We start from the raw sequence: 19,716 nt of genomic DNA on the forward strand, positions 1-19,716 counted from the left end.
TTCCAGGCAATCTATGTAGAGAAGGAGTAATGGCTTATAACTAAGCTTTTTTTAATCTATATGTTTTTTACCTTTATCACTGTATTTCTTCTGAGCTGCAGAATCTAAGACCACCAATGGCTGCATGTTGGCATAATTTAATGAAGTGACCATGTATTTGGAAAGGGATTTTCTTGAAAGAGAATCACACACACAAAAGAAAAATCTTTCTCCTTTTGGTATTGCTTTAAGGAATTGGGAGAACAAAAGAGAGTAGGAGAATGCCAATTTCAGATCAGGCTGGGCTGTTCTTCTACTCATTCCATAAACATGGTAAAACTCTTTTTCCTATTCTTTCAGCATTTGCACATCTGCCAGTTTTGATGCAACACTTGGCTAATAACTACAAACACTGGAAAACCCTGGATGATTTGAAGTGCAAGAGTATCAGGCTCCCATCAGAAAACAACAACTGATACTCAGTCAAGAAAACCAGACCTCTTGCTCTACCAGTTTCACTGTGAATCACTTACAGAAACTCTTGGCTACAAAGGGGATTAATGTTGCTTTTCCAGTGAAATTAAGACTGCGTGACAAGAAGGAAATATTTTACTCATTTTTAAGCTTCTATGAATTCTACAGAAAAATGTTTTTAGAGGCTATATAAACCACAAATGACTAAGTGCTCTTCGGAAATAATACTTTGTGGCAGAAAATGTACTTCTAAAACTAGTTTCTAATACTGAATATGCACTTGTTGAATCTTGTAGTTGATACAACTGTACTCACTAACACTTCACACAACTGTTTTTCAGAGAGAGGGGTAATCTAGTCACCAAAAGAGTAAGAATAGCCTAACAAATAAGGACAGAAACTTCCCACTTATCTAGCATAAATTTGTTCCAATTCTGTCGATGTTCTTCAGGTCTGTGAAACATACTTCTAAAGAGAACATGCACAGCAAAACAAGTAAATTTTAATAAATTGGATACATAAAAAACCCAAACATGACACCTTTTAAAACACCTTCTTATTACAGAGACTGTCTCAGAGCACCACCTGTTCTTTCTTTTCCATATAAAATCTTGGTAGGAGTCAATGTTCTCTGAAGTTGATCATATAACACAGGAAAATAAGCATGTTCTGTCTAGTTAGTGGCATCCACATGGTTCCCTGCCATCTTGCAGATGTTATCACAAAAGTTTTCATCAAAATTTACACAAAAAAACTATTGTGGCACTTGATCACCATACTTTTTTATAAAAATGGTGTTTGTAAACATGGTCATCACTTTTATTAAACTGATCTAAATTTTATGTCAAGTTCATTTATTGTGCTACTTCTAGGATGAACCTATCACTTTTTAAAAGAAGTTTCCAGGCTATAATTTATAAAAGCATTATAATTTGTACTGCTTTATCCTCCTAATAAAATGCTGATTGGTTTTGTGATGTAAGAAATATGTAAATCAGTTGGAAATCAAACATAGCTCTTCATCAGTTCCAAGCTATGAAATTTATGCTAAGGCTTCCAAAGCACAAATGTGTATTTTTGTACATCTCATTTTAATCACATGCAGAACATGAGTTTAAATTTTAGACTATTCTCAGACTATTCAGTAAATAAATACTAGCAGAACTGCTGATTTTTAACACTGTGCACTCCAGACTGCAAGCAAGACTGTCAAAGCTGTGGCTGCAGTTAAAGAAGCAGTCCACCTACCCTGTGCTGTATCAAAATTCAAACTGGGTAAAGGAAAAGGGGAAAAAAAGCAAACAGCATAGATTGCTATGGAAGAATAGTGACAATGCTGTTTACTGCAGGTAGCTTACATATGTGCCAACCTTTTTTGTAGGTTTTGTACCAAGTTCTGAAACAAAAGGCAACATTCATAAAATGTATGTGCAGAAGAATGTATAGAAGCTATATTTTTGTTAGACTTGTAACAGATCCTTACTTTTGTCATAGCCAAGGCACGTTGCTGTGTATTAAAATGCTGCATTGTGTATATTTGAAGAATGGTGTTTCTGGTGAAGCATGGTTATTCATTCTTTCCTATTATCTATGGAAACATTCTTCAGTGGATTTTTATTCAGAGACATTGAACCTCTTTTTTAATACTGTATACTGTTTGCTTTTACAATTTCTTTATTTAGAACTAGTGCTCTTAGTGGTTGTACCTTAACTATTCTGAACTGAACATTCACTGCAGCTTGCATTAGAAGGAAGAATTTCCCCAGATTTAAGCTTTGTTAATTTAATTTGTTAAATATAGCAACATTGTAAGTCCATGTCCATGTAAAACATTTAATTCATAGTTTTTGTCACACTTCTGTCACACAGAACAAAATGTCAACAGTGGAAGGCATCAAAAAAATAAAGTTCTACTTGTGAACCAGAACTGAGGCCAAGGCATTAATACAGAATCAATATATTTGTTGCAGGATCTTGTGTTTCTTCCCACAGTCAGATTAAAGAAAAAAATTTTTAAAAAAATAAAAGAAAAAAATTGTGTGGATATAGGTCCTCTTGAATAGCAACACAAATAAGCACAGATTAATCATAATCTGCCAGTTGTGTCAGATCTCCTAGACTAGTCCAGTTTACTAACAGCTGCTTGTTTCATGCTGTTGTCAGTGCACAAATGTAAAAACAGCCACCTCAGAGTTGTAAAAGTATTAAGAGTAGGTCTGACAAAGACATTTACTTCCATGATGTGAACATATGGAATTCAGTGTTACTGCAAGGTGGAAAAATATTTAGGATATCAGTTGGATGTAAAAAGTCTCATTAGGTTAGCATAATTCTGCTCACTGTATCTCCCAACTAGTGACAAACTCTCATTTATTTTCTCGTTACACTCAAAATTCATTTGTAAAACAAAGAACTCAGTACTTTTAAGTCAACCATCTTTAAAAGAAGAGACCCTTGGGAGATCTACTGCCAATGGAGTGTATCTGAGAACAATGGCACTTTCGATAAATATAAATATTTATACCTGAATGTAGCACTATTTAAAGCTGAATCGCATCCCTGTAAAATGCACAGCAAATTTTGTGACTGGAACTGTACAGTTAAAAAGGTCTGTTTCTCTACCAGGTATTCACTTAACAGCAGTCAAATAAAAAGGAAATAGCTGTTCTCATGCTGTAAGAAGACATAATAAAAATATGACCTCCCTTCTCTCTAGTTATAACTGATGGTAACAGGAGGCTCTCCAAAAAACCTCTGTTTCATAAGCTTTCACTGTAAAGGTGTCATAACAGTGTGTACACACAAGCACTATATACAACCAAATAGTTATTTTGCAATTAAAACAAATAAAAATATCCAAAGAGACATTTTATCTCCCCAGCTTCTCCTGGGTTAGCCAAAAATGCATCATCTGCTGAAGAACAGAAGCTGAAGCAATGTAAACTTAACATGCTTTCCTCTCTCAAGTTTAATACCATATACCCAAAGGAATGTTATCCTCAGCTGTAATCCAAATGCCTTTCCTACATCAGTCAACAGAACAGCCAGCCTTAGCAAAGAACATGCAGCTCAAACTTTAACACAATTCAGGATTTAACCTCCCTGAATTGAAAGGAGATGGTAATTTAACAATTCTTCCATCTGTTTTGTGGTTTTGAAATATGTAATTTTGAGGTCTATACTCAAGTAAGATTAGCTGTACAACGTGACTAAGGTAGGGAAAAATTACAACTCAAAATCTTGCTGCCCCTGTGCTGTGCATTCCAGAGAAGATTACAGTCTCATAATAAGACTCAAGAGGCAAAGGCAGGCTTCTGAGTGGTAGGAGAAAGGAAAGTGCCCACTGCTGCTGAGGGAAGCAAGTCTAAAAGGCTCTTTGGTTTCTCCTAGGAAGCTAGGAGGTTTCTCCTTTTGCTCTTGCGAGAATCTGCTTAGCCCTCTGTCTTAATCACACTTACTGCAACCACTGTATCTGAAGTCTGGAATTACAGCCATATAGTTTCCTGTACTGAAAACAATTCTCACTGATTCAAAGGGAAGAGAGCACAAGACTTATTCCCACAAAATTTAAGTGCTGTATCTCCTGAGTAGACCTGAGGATAGCAGCACCCTCTTCTACACAGTTTTATGACCACTAAGTTCCCAAACTTTCCCTTTTCCCTAGCTCTTCTCTGTTCAAATGGTAATGTACTACTCATTATCTTGTCCTCCCTCATGCTGTCTTTGTATCAGTTCTGGGTTTGTTTCATTTTTCTGTTTGTTTTTTGTTGTTGTTGTTGGCGGGGAGATGGGGAGAGGGGATTATTTATTTGTTTGTGTGTTGATTAGTTTTTTCCTTTTGTGTTTTTGTTGCTGTGGTTTGAGCTTTGTTTTAGTTTGCATTTCTTTCTCTACTCCTGTTTAGCTGCTGTTACCACACTCGGTATCTGTGCACTTAGCTACTTTATTTTTTAACCCTGAAATACTATTTACCTTACAAACTTGGCGCAGGTTTCTCTGCAGTCAGACTTCAGTTGAGAATTTAGTATTCATATGGCAAAACACAGTTTCACTACCATTGAAATATCAACTCCTACTGCTTAAGAAAGGATTCTGAAAATTCATGGTAAGGCAAATGCTTTTTATTAGATACAATTTAATTTGATGAATGCACTATGGAAAGACTAAGCTAAACTAATCACACTGCATGCTAAACTTGGTAATGGTGTAATGGTAATGCTGTATAAAGTCCAGTAATGTAGGCTAATCCAAGGAAAACTGCAGCTACTACTAGTAAACAGTTTCTGTGTACCTCAGTTTGCCAAAAATTAGAACCTGACAAACTGGCATTACCTATCTTTTTTTTTCTTTTTCTTACCATTGGTGCTGGATATTAACTTAAAGTGCAAAATTTCTATTTGAGAATGCTTTCTTTCAGGGCTTTCTGCATACACACAAATCTTAGCCATCAGTGAGGAAAGTTCAGCTTCTAGAAATAAATTAGAGCAGGAAGCTGCAGATTTCTTCCCATGCCTTCTTCCTGCACATAGCACTGTGGATGCCTTCAACTGCTTTAATTATGATCCATCTACTGTATTTCACAATTCTTAATCTTGACATTCACCCATGATAACTTTAAACATTTGGAATAATATTAGAAACTATTTAATGAGTCATCATTACCTTCAGTCTTTCAAGAGAACACCATTTCTGCTGACAGAGCGTAACAAAATGCAAAATCCCCCTTTGAGAAGAGTAGCAACTAAGAGAAGTTCCAATATAACACATGACATTACGTGTAAGCCCTACTAGAAGTCAGACTCCCAGATTCTTTACACTCATATTTAAAACGCATACAGTTTACATATATACAGCCTGTATTCAAACAATTTAAAGTTTGAGCTGCAAATCACCATTTTGTGCCAATTTTTTAAATAGTGTTAAACTGCGGAGGCTAGATTCTCGTTCACCATCCTTCCACAAAATAATGAGGTGGTCAGCAGAGCATGTAGCCAATCCCAGTTCACCAAAGTACAGGAACATCTGCAATGAAACAACTATTATTACCATGATGCTTGCATGAGATGGTCAACTTGCTTAATTAGTGTATAGCTGGACTAAACAAACATATGTATCTGAAATGGCTCTGCTTATAAACAGAAATACAAAATTACATACTGTATGTTAGAGATGCCATAAAATTGCTACACAGAAACAAACTCTTTAGTCACTTCATACTGAAAGATCTCAGTCTAAAAAAAAGCAGTGAAGCCTTACAGATAGGTAAGTTAAAGGATGGAATTCTGAAGAAATTTGTTTCAAGTCAGCAGTAGAAGAGTGAATGACTTGCACGAACTCTGATCTGGTTTCTTGGGAACAGAAGTGTTCTGTTCACTGGGTACACTGTCCCCCCTCCCCCCTACAACACAGCAGAGTTAGCAGTAGGCCTGGAAAGATCAGAGGACAAACAGCTCTGACAGACACATGCCTAGTCACACAGAGGAAGTCAAACAAGCAAGAAACAATACTGGAGGGAACTACAGCACCAGAGGATGGATTTTGCAAGACCAATGGAACTGACAAATAATGAGTTAACCCCTGACTTCTAAGATCATCACAAGACCACCTAAAATTAACCCCTAACTGCAGTCCAACATGACAGCCAATAAAACCAGTGATGTCACTATGGCATACTCACAATGCCCTAATTCTTCATTTTGTTAAAGGGATCTGTCTAGGGGAAGCATTCAGGCCAAAGCCTACCTGCCCTGGGAATGGTCACTTAATAGCTACAGGGTTCCAGTAGACATAGTCTGCCAAGTCCTCATCTTGGCCATCACATTTCACCACTACACGACATTTTCTTCCTCAACAGCTCCAATCTTCCCAGAGTTTAAAAAATCCCCAAATTTTCCATATGTAGAACATTGCAGGAAATCATCCCCCATCATCTCCATTACTCCTTTGCTCTGCATCTCAGCCAAAACCCAATGTATGCCTCTCACCTTCTTTGTTTCTCTCGCTGAATTACACACTATGTCCTCTTGCTTAAAGAGCAACCTTCCAAGTGGTTAAGACCCCCCCTCCAACAGTTTTTCAAAAGAAAGATAGCAGAAAGGGAAAGAGAGCCTTGAAGAAATCCGTTTAGCACAAAGGTCCACCTTAGCTACTAAAGAAAAGCTTTCAGGTTTTAGCAGCAGCAGTCTGAAATCCAGTCTGCCTCATGAATGCCTGTGAGCAAAGCTACTCAGAACCACGCTATCCCTTCTGGCTGCTCTTCTCCCTGCTCCTGCCCAGAACATATGTAAAAGTCCACTGTAACGAAGTGCTTTGTTACTTCAATACCTTGTGACAGAAAAGTGTGGAGGGAAAATGCCATTTAAAATGAACACACGCTATTTTAGGCAGACAGAAGCATGGAACAATACCAGTAGCACTGCTTAAGTTAAAAGACCTCCTTAATGCTCACAACATAGAGGGCTAAGAAATAACTCTGTGTGTTTTGGTTTCAGTTTTTTTTGTAGGAGCCCTTCTTTAGATTGTGAACTTCAGATGAAATCTGGGTCATGAACACATTTCCAGCTGTATTGTCTGCAGTCTCTAAATTAAGCCAAATACTCTGTCAGATTATCTCTAGCATTTATGTGCAAACACAGTCCTCAGGCATCCACTGAGGATTGTCATTAGAATATTAAGTCAGTGTGTATACTGAGTGTTTTCACACTTGCACTGAAGACACCACAAAATGTGCTCCTAGCCTCCAGAGCAAGACAGTCAAAAGTTACAGCCCAAAAAACACTGTCAAATTTATGTTACTTACTAACATTCACTTTTTCTCATTCTTACTAAAGCTGACCTACCTGCACAGCTGATGAATGACCAATCAAATCACCAACCAGCTCCAAGAAATACACAGGTGTATTCTCCTGCACCTTCTTAGCAGCTTGGTTTGCCTGCTTGTTTGTCCTTCCAAATCCCCACATGTTGAAAAACCCTGAGAGGGGAAAAAAATTTCTTATTTTGACAAAAATCACAAATACAATTTATTTCTTCTAGCTAAAGAGAGAACTACAAAAGCCACATAAAATCTAAAAGCAGGACACTCTGTATGGCAAAGACAGAAGCACTGTACGTGCAGCTCTTTAGCATCTGGATTATTCATCTTGAGGGAAGAAGGAAACATAACTACTTGTCCCACTTAATGTAATTTAGAAAACATGCTGAATTACACACCTGGATGAGACAATATAGAGATTTAGGAACAAATACAAAGACTTCCTAAAAGAATGAACTGAACAGCAAAGGCAGATGCAGGACAAGTTATGCAGGTGTTTATCTTTGCTCTGCCCACCTAAATTGTTACTTGTGCAAAGAGCACAAAAATGAGGCACCAATCTCTCCTCTGTATGCTCTGCACTACAGCATCTAAGTGCTGGCTCATTGCCTCCTTCCTTCAGCAAAAACTACCAGCAAATGTGGAGTGTAAAGATAGTACTTCACATGTTCCATTTAGATTGCACAAAAGTACACAGCCACAGCCCCCAGAACTGGGTAATAGTATTGACACAAGTAAGGAGGTTGGGTTCTGTTGACAATGCAGTTCAGACTTTATTCCCAATCCTTCCCTCAGCCCTATCAGCACATAAAACTAGAATTGTGCTAAATCATGACCCTGGTTCGAGGCAGGTAACTGGTGAGATGAACAGCTTCTCAGGGGATCCCTAAAATAAAAAGAGTGTAAATCAACGGCAATATCTCCCTAAGGTTTTTTCCAAACATCTCAATTCATAGAAGTTATAAATTTATAATACAAAACCAAACACCACTTCTCACTATGTAGATCAGCCTGTCACCAGCAATGCTGAAGACGGAATATTCCATTTCTAAATCAAGCTAGGCAGCAAAAATACATTTTCAAAAGTTACCAACAAGAGATGAATAGCTAGGTAAACAAGATATACCAGGAAAATTATTCACATCGTGAATAAAAAAATTGCTACAGAAGAGCAACAGTGTTGCTGTTCCCAGTCCTTTATACGAACTATACTGTCCAGAGCACCTGTAGAAGATCCCAACTGCCAGCGTGCAGGGGAGCTTGGCCAAAGAGTAGCAAGTACTACAAAGGAACTGTCATTACTCAAGTATAAGCAGGAAATACACAGGAGATGGAAGCAGGGTCAGGCCAGTTGAAAATACAGAGAGGCTGTAAGAGTAAGTAAAAATGAGACAAGGAAGGCCAAGACCCATCTGGAATTAAAACTGGCCAAGGGTGTCAAAGACAACAAGACGGGCTTCTTCAAATACATCAAGAACAAAATGAAAACTAAGGATAATGTAGGCCTGTTCCTAAATGGAGGGAGGGACTCTGTAGACCAGAATGCAGAGAAGTCAGGTACTGTACTTCGCTTCAGTCTTCAGTGACAAGACCAGCCCTCAATATTCTCTGACCCAGGAGACTGGGGTAAAAGGAATGTTGGAAGAAGACTTTCCCTTGGTCAAGGAGGATTAGGTTAGAAGCCATCTAGGCAAATCTGACATTCCTAAGTCCATGGGCCCTGAGTGGACGCATCCACAAGTGCTCAGAGAGCTGGAGGACACCACTGCAAGGCTGCTCATGATCATCTTTAAAAGGTCATGAAGATCAGGAGAGGTGCTGAGGACTGGAAGAAAGCAAATGTCACCCTGGTCTTCAAAAGAGAAACTACTAGCCTGTCAGCCTCACCTCAATCCCTGGGAAAGTGATGGAGCACTTAATTCTGGAGACCATCTCTATCTACATGGATGACAAGATGGTGATCAGGAACAGACAGCACAGGTTCAATAAAGTTAAGCCATGTTTGACCGACCTATTCGCCTTCTATAATGAAAAAATTACGTGGATAGATGAGGGGAAAGTAGTGGATATTGTCTACTTGACTTCAGCACAGATTTCAACACTGTCTCCCAGAACATCCTCAAAGACAAACTCAGGGATGTGGGCTGGATGAGTAGACAGTGAGGTGGATCAAGAACTGGCTGAACAATGGATCCCAGTGGCTCAAAATCAGTGGCACAGCTGGAGCCCTGTCACTGGCAGAGTCCTCCAAGGTTTAATACGGGGCCCAGAACTGTTTAACTTGTTCATTCTTGACTTCTAAAGGTGGAATGTGTCTCCTCAGCAAATTCACTGAGAACACAAAGCTGGGAGGAATGGCCAATGCTCTGGAGTGCTGTGCAGCCCTTCAGAAAGACCTCGGCAGGTTGGAGAGATGGGCAGAGAAGAACCATCTGAAAGTCAACAAAGGCAAATGAAGGGTCCTGCATCTGGGGAGGAACAGCCTCAAGTACCTGAGGCTGACCTGCTGGGGACCAGCTCTGTGGAGAAGAACCTGGGGGTCCCTATGGAGAACCTGGTGGACAAGAAGCTGTCCATGAGCCAGCAGTGTGTCCTTGTGACCAAGAATGCCAATGGTATCCTGGGGAGCATTACAAGAAGCATTGCCAGCAGGTCATGGAAGGTGATCCTGACCCTGTACTCAGCCCTAGCAAGGTCTCCCCAAGAGTGCTGTGTCCAGTTCTGGACTCCTCAGGTCAAGCAAGCAGAAGGCTGCAAAAATAATGAGAGGACTGGAGCATCTAGATAGGCTGAGGACACTGAGCCTGATCAGCCTTGAGAGGGGACCCCATCAATGTCTATCAATGTCTGAAGAGAGGTATCAAGACAATGGACCAGGCTCTTCTCAGACGCGCTGAGTAGTAGGACGAGAGGCAATGGGCAGACACTGATGCACAGGAAGTTCCACCCAAATAAGAGGAAGAACTCCTTTACTGTGTTGGTGACTGAACACTGGAACAGGCTGCCCAGAGGTTGTGGAGTCTCCCTCAATGGGAATACTCTAAAACCATCTGGACACAATCCTGTGCCATGTACTCCAGGATCACCCTGTTTGAGTAGGGACTCACTGTAGAACCTTTCAACCTTATCCATTCTGTGATTCTGTGAATGTCTTTACTTGGAGAAAATGCTCCCTGTAACACAATCAACTAGCTCTGAGGACTTCTGCAAGTTTTGCAAGTTTTCATCACAAAGTCCTTACTCTTGTACGGTATAGAATTCAATACTGTTTGGTACAAGGACGCAAGGATCAAGGTTTGTCAGGTCTTTTTTTTTTTAACTGGCTCATAAAACTGTGAACTGTAAGTAAGCTTTATGGCACAGAATTGCTTCAGCTGGACCTTCTATCATCCCATATCAGATCTTGGAGTACTTGAACACCCACACTCTCTTCAGTTTCCCTCCCACACCTGTAATCAGTTGGTTAAACACAAGACATTATCTCTCTTTACAAAGCCTGAAAGCCTCTCTTGCTATATGGTGAATACTGGGTTTTTAAATGTTCACTTCACTCCCCGCTACTAGCAAACCTGTCGGAACTGGTTCAGCTGGCAGCTGCTGCTTTTCTCTGAGTTCCCAAATGCGCACACTGCCATCTTCTGAACAGGAGATCAGCTGTCTGTAAAAACAGTTGATAAGCAACACTAGCACAGATACTTACCTGTGCAAATCACCTTGTGATGCTTCTATGAAAGAGACAGTAAGTGCCTCAGGTTCTATACAAGTTTACTAGAACTCTTAAATGTAGCAGGGTATACAGATGTTCCACAGAAAATAAAATTCGCTAGTAGCAGAACAAAGTATAACAGATATTTAGAACAGAATAAGTGGAAAAAATAAACCTTCTCAACTCCACATTAAAAGCATACCACTATGTAAACCAAAACACAACCAGTCTAGACTCTGCAAACACAGTTCCTCTAACTGGTTTCTGTAAGTTTCCTTTCATTAAGCAAAACCCTATTTTTCTTACAGAAAAATAATGAAAGGAAAGGTACTCTGTTTCATTATACATTTAGAACAGCTTAGCATACATGCATTTACAAGACCAAGGCCTCAAGTTTTTATCTTCTGGCAGATTTTGCCCCATTGAACAAGAACATAACGGGATCTAATACTATTATCTGTAGTGTATTACAGCATATACATATATATGCAGCAACTTGTCCAAGTTGGCTGTCAAAAGTTCCAGCTAGAAACTCTGCGCTAAGAAAGAAAAACTGCAAGTTATTAATTCTTGTTAAAACATTTCAAATGTTATAAAATATTTAAAGAAAAATATATTCAGAATATGCTATATGCCTTTGCTTTCTATTAGTAAAATGCCATTAAGCTATATTTTCACAATACAAACAAAAGTGCTTCATCAAATCTGATTTTGAAAATAGCTGAGATATTTCCAGCCTGTGTACCAATCATACTGGAATATAGGTTTTCCCACTGAATTATAATGACAAATTTTCCAAAATCAGATCAACAAGCTCTACCTAATAAAAGCAGCTCAAACTGAAAATCAAGTCCCTGCCCTAGAAATCCAATGTAGCTTTGCAGTCTGTCTCTACTCACCCTCCCAGGTTTTGCTTTTCTTTATTGCATTAACAAGATGTACTATGTTTTTTATACCTGTTTGGAAGCTTCTCAATGTGCAGCACAGAGGAGTCATGAGCAGTTCTCTGGCAGGCAATCACACGCTTCATTTGAAGATTATATACGTATATGCCTTTCCCAACAGCAGCAAACACACACTGGAAAGAAAATTCAATAGAACAACTTACAGAAACAGATATCGAAGGATCACCTTGCATATAATGGATTTCCAATGATACTATGACCTACCTTGTTTCTATCCTCATGTTATTGCTTTATCCCAAACATATGAAATTAGCAAGTTATAAAAAGAGATGGATGTGACGGTGGTCACAGGGGTTCTTGGATGAGGGAAGAGACAAGCATCTGACTCCATGTTTCAGAAGGCTTGATTTATTATTTTATAATATATATTACATTAAAACTATACTAAAGAATAGAAGAAAAGGTTTCATCAGAATGCTAGCTAAGCTAAGAATAGAATCAGAAAGAATGACAACAAAGCTTCTGTCTCGGACAGAGAGTCCAAGCCAGCTGACTGTGATTGGCCATTAATTACAAACAAACCAACATGAGCCAATCATAAATCCACCTGTTGCATTCCACAGCAGCAGATAACCATTGTTTACATTTTGTTCCTGAGGCCTCTCAGCTTCTCAGGAGGAAAAATCCTAAGGAAAGGATTTTTCATGAAAAGATGTCTGTGACAGATGGATTTTTTTAAAGCAAATGTGGGATATAATCCTATATTCTAAGCAGTAATTTTATGTCTGTATTTTTATCCTCTTCCTCAGAGTCTAAGCAGAAACTAACAATACGAACCAATCAATACACTTCTGTAATTAAATGCTCATGTTCTTAGAGTAGAATAATGTCCCATGTTTTGAAAAGCCCTTGTTTTATCAAGAAAAACTACTATCATCCTTAACTGAAGACAGAGATGGATAAAGAGACCTTGCTCAACCATTTGAACTCTACTGAATTCAGAAAAGAACTCTCTCATAGCGAAGTATTACACAATACTGCATTTTTCAATGCTCTTCTTCAAAAGATTGCAGGCATTCCATCTCATAACCATCATGACCCTAAGACACCAGAAACAGTTTACAGATCTTTGGACCTGGACCGCTTCATGTCTTTTGATGAACTTAAAGATGACAAGTGTACAATCTTGTATATGTACACAATTAGTATTCAGTACCAGAAGAGTGCAAAAGGTTTCCATTCAGTACATATTTGCAGTTTTGAACATGCCTTGTTTAGATGACAGTGTTCAGGAGCATTTCCCTGAACAACCAGCTTCCATTTACACAACCCAAACATTAATATCTGATATACAATTCACACTACACGTCTGTCAACATTTTGTACAACTTGTAGCCTCGGGTCTTTTGACTAAAATTTCCTATATATATTCCTCAATGTTTTGACATTGTTCAAAACTCCTTGTTCAGGTTTTTATTCTTTTTTTTTCCCTTATGTGTATCTGTTGTGGGACCACTGAAGCTGAACAGATTTCCGATATCACCAATACGAAATCAAGACAAAAAACAAACCAGTAAGCCCATTATTTTAGTTTTGCATAAGGTTCAAATTCAATGGCTTTCCACGTAACTCTTCCAACTTGAGCCATACAATCCTACAGCTTTGCAAAAGATGCTCTTCATGGAGCACTCTTCTTTTTTCACAAGCCCTGGCAAAATCCTGGTCATCTCAAAATCCAAGAAAATAAAACATGCGAAGCATAAATTGTACAGTTCTATTAATAGGCAAACTAAACACATATACCAGGACAGCAGATGTACTCCTTAGCACTGTTTCCTAGTTTTGAAAACTTTTACCATCCCATTTGTTTCTGAATCATGTTTTGCCTACAAGCCCAGTGTCAAACTAGACAAGTGTATCTTCTCCAACTACCTAACTACCAAGTCTGGAAAACAGAGAAAACGTATATTTTACACTATTTTTTAACATGAAAAGCAGTGATCTGCTTTGAGATAGCACATAACAAAATAATATCTTAGACAAATACATTTCTGCACCACACTTTAAGCTCCCTGAGGAGCTTTAAAATACAGACAGCACTACCTTAAAAGCACCTTCTATTTTGGTATGTAATACTACAACCACTTTTGCTTCCCATCATTCAAAACTCTCACAATTTAAAAAAAAAAAATCACACCTATTTATTTAGTTCAGTCTCATGAATGGAAGACAGCAGCCCCAGATTCCACACTGAATGTTTTGAAAACTTCTGTCCTTCCTCAAATTCTTTCCTACCCCCTTAAAACATCATATGTAGCTTTCAAGCATGGAATCAAAGTGTTCTGAAGCTAAATTACAGAACTTATCCTAAATAAAATTCATTTTTGGCTCACTGTAGAAATAAGCATTGACAACAAAACCACTGTTTATCCCACCTCTAAGGGCAGCCACATCTTTTTTTAGCCCCCCAACTTCCCACTGTATTTCTCGCTCCAGTGTTTCAGGAAAGTTCTATTCAGAAAGAGGCAAATGCATCAGGCGACTGTTTGGTCCTTATCCTATATTCAGGCTTTTCCACAGCTTTTATGTTTTTACAGCTTATATATCTGAATCAATTTCCAAGAATCTCTTTCTTAATCATTCTCAGTAACAGACCTACATGTCTCAAACAAAATCCCACTGTACCTCAACAATGAAAGATCTTTTATTTTGCCACATTAAATTTTGTGAAATGTTGGTAACATTTCACAAAATTAAATATCAACCTGAGTATTTTTAGTGTTTACTATATGATAACTGAGTTCTAACTGAGTATTCTGACCAAGAATTTATTTCTAAAGCATGACTATAGTAGACAGGATCTCGGAAACATTTGAGTAACAATTCTGTATAGTCCCACAGAAAGAGCAATACTGATTTACTAATTAAGCATAGGCATATGCCTACTCTTAAATAGTACCCCATAGTATTCTCACAGTAACCTCAGCTGTAACTGCTCAAACAGGTGCATTACTGGGTAAACTGTATTTCCAGAAGCTGGAGTACAAAAGATAATGCCATCAAAACACACACCCATTTTTACTTTTCTCTAGTGGTATTTTAAACAAGTAATAAATCTTTATTAGTCAAAAAGAAATGCTGTTGTGACAGTCCATTATGTTAATTTCCATACCATCAACATAATAAACCCTTCATATAGGTAAACAGCAGATATTTTATATAAAAATCATTGACCATATAAAATAGCTGTGCACATTTAAAAGAAGCCTCTCATATTACAACAAGGAAACTGAAAATATTAACCATTCAGTCTTCTGTGGTAAGATCATCCTAGCTTACTTAAAGCAATTTACTCTGAAGCTTTTTACCTCCTCATCAGATGTTAAGTGTTGAACTGAAGTTTCATGTGGGCTTTGGGATAGCTTTATTTCTGGTTGTACATCTTGATGAACAGAGGAGTCCCAGAAGTTGCACTCAGATGCCTGCTTTGTCCAGTCAAGCGCATCCCAAACTATTAACTCACCTATATGAGAACCTGTCACAAAAGTCAAATCTGAAGGGGAGAAAACCACAAATAGAAATCACATTATATTAGAAAAAAAAAATTCCCACAAAGCTACAACTCTAGAAAAACAGCCCATTTATGTATAAAGCTATGTAGAATGTGCAGTGCATAACTGACTGGACAAAAACCTCTCTCTTTGAGTAAATACTCATCTGATTACCTAACATAGCTCAGACAAGTGCTCATGTAAAATTAGTATTAGGATGAAGAACATTCACTGGCCATAGTGCACAGCACAGAGTTGCAAAGGCAAGGAACGCCACCTGTGTACAAATATTTGAACTTCATTTCTACAGACAAAGCCCTTCTATTCCTTGGGGAAGCATCCCCCAATATCCTCCAGGCACAACAAAGTACATTTTTGCTCTAAATAGAAATACTGATCACAAATTAAATGAATGAGTTAATGGCAATACTGAAGTAGCTGCTCATGACTTTGTTTATCACACGTGGAAAGGAACTTCTACAACAGTATTTAATGCAGGTAGCATCTTGTCTTTTTAAGCCAAACACTGCATGCCTTTCATAATCCAAACAGTTAAGCTCAGAAACATGTACCATAGAGTCCAAGTTTTCTTTTTTCCAGCCTGTTGTTACCTCTGTAACACAGCCTCTTTGTGCCAACCAGGGAGACACAGATACAGCCAAGGATAAATACTCTATCCCACCAGTAATACCTTTGCCTGGCTGTGGGGTTGCTCCATAACAAAAAGCCAAAAAAAAAAAAAAAAAAAGGAAGAAGAGTAGAAAGGGCTGATGCTTGCAGCAGAGCAGACAGAATTTCAGGTATTAGTTCAGTATTACCCTAACAAGCAGCATGGATCGTATCAGCTTCCAGACCCTCTCTATAGAGGCTCTACATGCAGGCTCACATCTGCATACTCAGAATCTCCAGTTACCTTAGGACTACAGCTGCAAGGGACGCGGCATTGCATATCCCATTTTAAGAATAAGAAGGAACAAGACAAAAAAAGTAGCATTTTTAACTTTCACAATAGAAAGACCAAGAGTTCCATTTCCATCAATGACATTGACTCTTCTACATTACAACTCGCTTGGTTTCATTTCATTGTTATCCATAAACAAAGAAATTGTTTTTTGTCACATCACTACCTTTGCAGCTACACAAAAAGGTACATCCACTAGTTACTAAGTTTCACTCCAGTTAAAACTTTGGTTCAAATAAAAACTCCATGGGTGAAATATCCCACTGGTAACTAACAAAACCAGTAATATTATAAAATTATTCTTACCATTAACACTGACTAATGATGAAATGTTATCCTGATGGTCAACAAGGCGCTTTACTTCAAGGATATTCCAACCTTCAGACCCCTTGTTAGAAGCACTCAGCCTAAAAATTACTTCAAAGATAGAAAAATTGTCTAAATAAGCTTTTTCATTTGGAATAAGTTGGAGCTATGTCTAAATAAAACAACTTTTTCAGAGACACAAATTAAACATTGTGAGACCATATAAGAGCCACTTACAATCAAGAAACAGGAAGCACTTACTTCAGTGTTACCATTAAGGCCTCAGCAAATATAGGAAAACACACTTCAGCCTAGTAACTCTGAAATTCAGAGAACGGGTCAACACCAGAAGTTAAAACTATCAGACACCTTTATGGATAAGTTACTAAAAGTGAAATATGTTTTCCTGAGGACTCATCTATGTGAAACATTAATATTCAAAACCAATGAATATTAATATCCTCTAGTAAAGCAACCAATATTGTCAGAAATTAAGACTATTTTAATCAGTCTTGGAATTTCTTTTCTATCTCAAGGGTACTATAAAAGCTACTCATTATAGCCTTGGATAGTTAGAGATCATCAATACCTCATACTTCAGATCCCAGGATAAGGAAGCTCTAGAGAATCTGAGTATCTGACAACTCAGGTAAGCAATTCCAGACCTTCTCCAGAAGAACAAATGTCAAATGCCATAATCAGATCTGGACAGGTGGCACTAACACTGAGGGAGCTGACAGAAGAGCTCACCAAGCCAATCTCTGTCATTTATCAGTCCTCATATACCAGGATGGTCCCAGTCAAATAGAGGTTGGCTAATGTGATGCCCACCTACTCGACTGGTTGTAGGAAGACTGAGGGAACCACAGGCCTGTCAGCCTAACACCAGTGCCAGCTAAAGTGATGAAACAAATTATCTTGAGTGTAATCACACAGCACATACAGGACAACCAGGAAATCAGGCCCAGACAGCATGGGTTTAAGAAAGGCAGGTCCTGCTTGACCAATGTGAGCCAGTGGGTGCCAAGGTGGCCAAGAAGGCCAGTGGCATCCTGGCCTGCATCAGCAACAGTGTGGCCAGCAGGACCAGGGCAGCAACTGTCCCCTTGTACTCCACACTGGTGAGGCCACAACAGCCACTTGAGGCGACACCTCAAGATCTGTGTTTAGTTCTGGGTCCCTCGCGACAAGAAAGATATTGAATGGCACTGGAGTGTGTCCAAAGAACACCAACAGAGTTGGTGAAGGGTCTGGAGTACAAGTCTTATGAGAAGAGAGCTTGGGTTGTTTAGCATGGAGTAAAAGGAGACCTTATCACTTCCTACAACTGCCTGAGAGGAGGTCGTGGCAAAGTGGGCACTGGCCTCTTCTCACAGGCCACAAGTCACAGGAGAAAAGGAAGTGGCCTCAAGCTGTTCAAGGGGAGGTTCAGGTTGGACATCAGGAAGAATCTCTTCACTGACAGGGTAATTAGACATTGGAATGGGTTGGCCAGGAATGTGGAGCAGTCAGCACCCCTGCAGGTGTCCAAGAAATAACTGGATATGGTACTTAGTTCCATGGTAGTTGACACAGTGGTGACTGGTCAAACCTTAGACTCAATGATCTTGGAGGTCTTTCCCAATCTTAGTCATTCTATAATTCTAAATACAGAAACATTTTGTTTTGTATGTCATGCATATTTCCAAAAATTCTTGAGTAAGATTAGTATATTTCCCTCTTTGTCAATGGTCAAAGAAAAAACATTGCTGACTACACCCTAATACCATTTACTTTTCCTATACAATTTCAGCAGAGTGCTCTTCAAACATATCTCTGATAAGCAGCTCTTACGGAGGAGAATGAACACTGGAAAATGCAAGATACTCACTTAGCTCTTTGCCAACTGCTGCTGCAACACAATTTTTGGGCAATTCAACCAAAGCACTGATGCCTTTGAAAAAAGGAGGAAAAGGATATTGATTGATCACAAGAAAACACAACAAACTGCTCATTCTTTATTAATAAAATTCTTAACAATCTACCTTCCACTTATCAAAACGAAAGTCTATTGACTTAAGTTAAATGGCATCAGAAATGAACAGTTTATCTCAAACAGAGGTAAGGTCAGGAGTTTTGGTCTGAATCAAGCAGAATTCTGAACATCCAGCTTGTGGTGAAGCTGAAATTAAATGATCTTTTTATTTTAAATACAATTAAGATATTTATGTTCTAATGCTGGACTGTATTAAAAACACCATGACAATTATTGCAGCTCTAAACACAGGCAGTACCAAAATCAGATACTGATACTACCTCAAGTATGCACAATTCTAAAATAATATGCAGAGCAAGACAAAGAAGAATAAAGCATATGATAAAATGCCCAGCATCCTATCATCTGTTTTCATCCTGCACAAAATTTCCCCATCCTCCGCCAAAGCACCATTAGAGGAAAATTCCCCAAGGAATAAGCAACCTCTTTCCCCACAAAGGAAGTCAGAGATTAGGACAGAACAGAGGGCCCATGCCACACATTCCGTTGACTCCTTGCACCAAAGTTTCAATAGCACTCCACACTAAACACTACAGTCCAACTGGTATTTAGCATGATATTTCATGTTGAGCCAAAAGAAGTATTAATACCCTCAAGGCTTTAGGAGACTTTGCCTACCACTACTTTATTCTATGACAAAAATAAGGCAAATATCAGTTCCACCTTTGAATATGATTCACAGCTTTGTAAACATCTTGGTAAAGTACAGCAATAACATGAACAATTTTCTTCACAGGGACAGATAATATAGAAGTTTATCAACAGAAAAGCATGATTGACAGTGAGTTCTGATTATTATATTCCTATCGAAACATGCATTTTCTACATCAAAAGTACTGATTCTTAACAATAAAAAAGTAATCTTTACTGCTCTGCTATTACAAATCTTCACTCTAGAAATATAATAAAACTCCCACTTAATCAGACAAAAAGTCAGTCAAAGGATCTGGTACATGTTACAGCAAACACATAAATCAGCATCTGA

General features: G+C 38.5%; 2 protein-coding genes across 3 annotated transcripts in view; one reads left to right on the forward strand and one right to left on the reverse strand.

The window, feature by feature from the left end:
- Window positions 1-2,380, forward strand: part of PDE8B (phosphodiesterase 8B) — a 70,753-nt gene extending 68,373 nt beyond the window's left edge. For both annotated transcript variants that reach the window (XM_030968196.1, XM_030968197.1), the window contains exon 22: window positions 340-2,380. In XM_030968196.1, the coding sequence (XP_030824056.1) occupies window positions 340-455 (116 nt within the window). In that variant the 3' untranslated portion in view covers window positions 456-2,380. The remainder of the gene's footprint in view (window positions 1-339) is intronic.
- The window catches only part of WDR41 (WD repeat domain 41), a 28,377-nt gene continuing 10,211 nt past the window's right edge, over window positions 1,551-19,716 (reverse strand). The window contains exons 7-13 of the mRNA XM_030968199.1: window positions 18,567-18,629; window positions 16,697-16,807; window positions 15,247-15,431; window positions 11,930-12,051; window positions 10,837-10,925; window positions 7,293-7,426; window positions 1,551-5,475 (exon numbers count right to left, since the gene is read on the reverse strand). Of these exons, the coding sequence (XP_030824059.1) occupies window positions 5,323-5,475; window positions 7,293-7,426; window positions 10,837-10,925; window positions 11,930-12,051; window positions 15,247-15,431; window positions 16,697-16,807; window positions 18,567-18,629 (857 nt within the window). The 3' untranslated portion in view covers window positions 1,551-5,322. The remainder of the gene's footprint in view (window positions 5,476-7,292; window positions 7,427-10,836; window positions 10,926-11,929; window positions 12,052-15,246; window positions 15,432-16,696; window positions 16,808-18,566; window positions 18,630-19,716) is intronic.

This window comes from Camarhynchus parvulus, chromosome Z (genome assembly GCF_901933205.1).
Source record: "Camarhynchus parvulus chromosome Z, STF_HiC, whole genome shotgun sequence".
NCBI classification, from domain to species: Eukaryota; Metazoa; Chordata; class Aves; order Passeriformes; family Thraupidae; genus Camarhynchus; species Camarhynchus parvulus.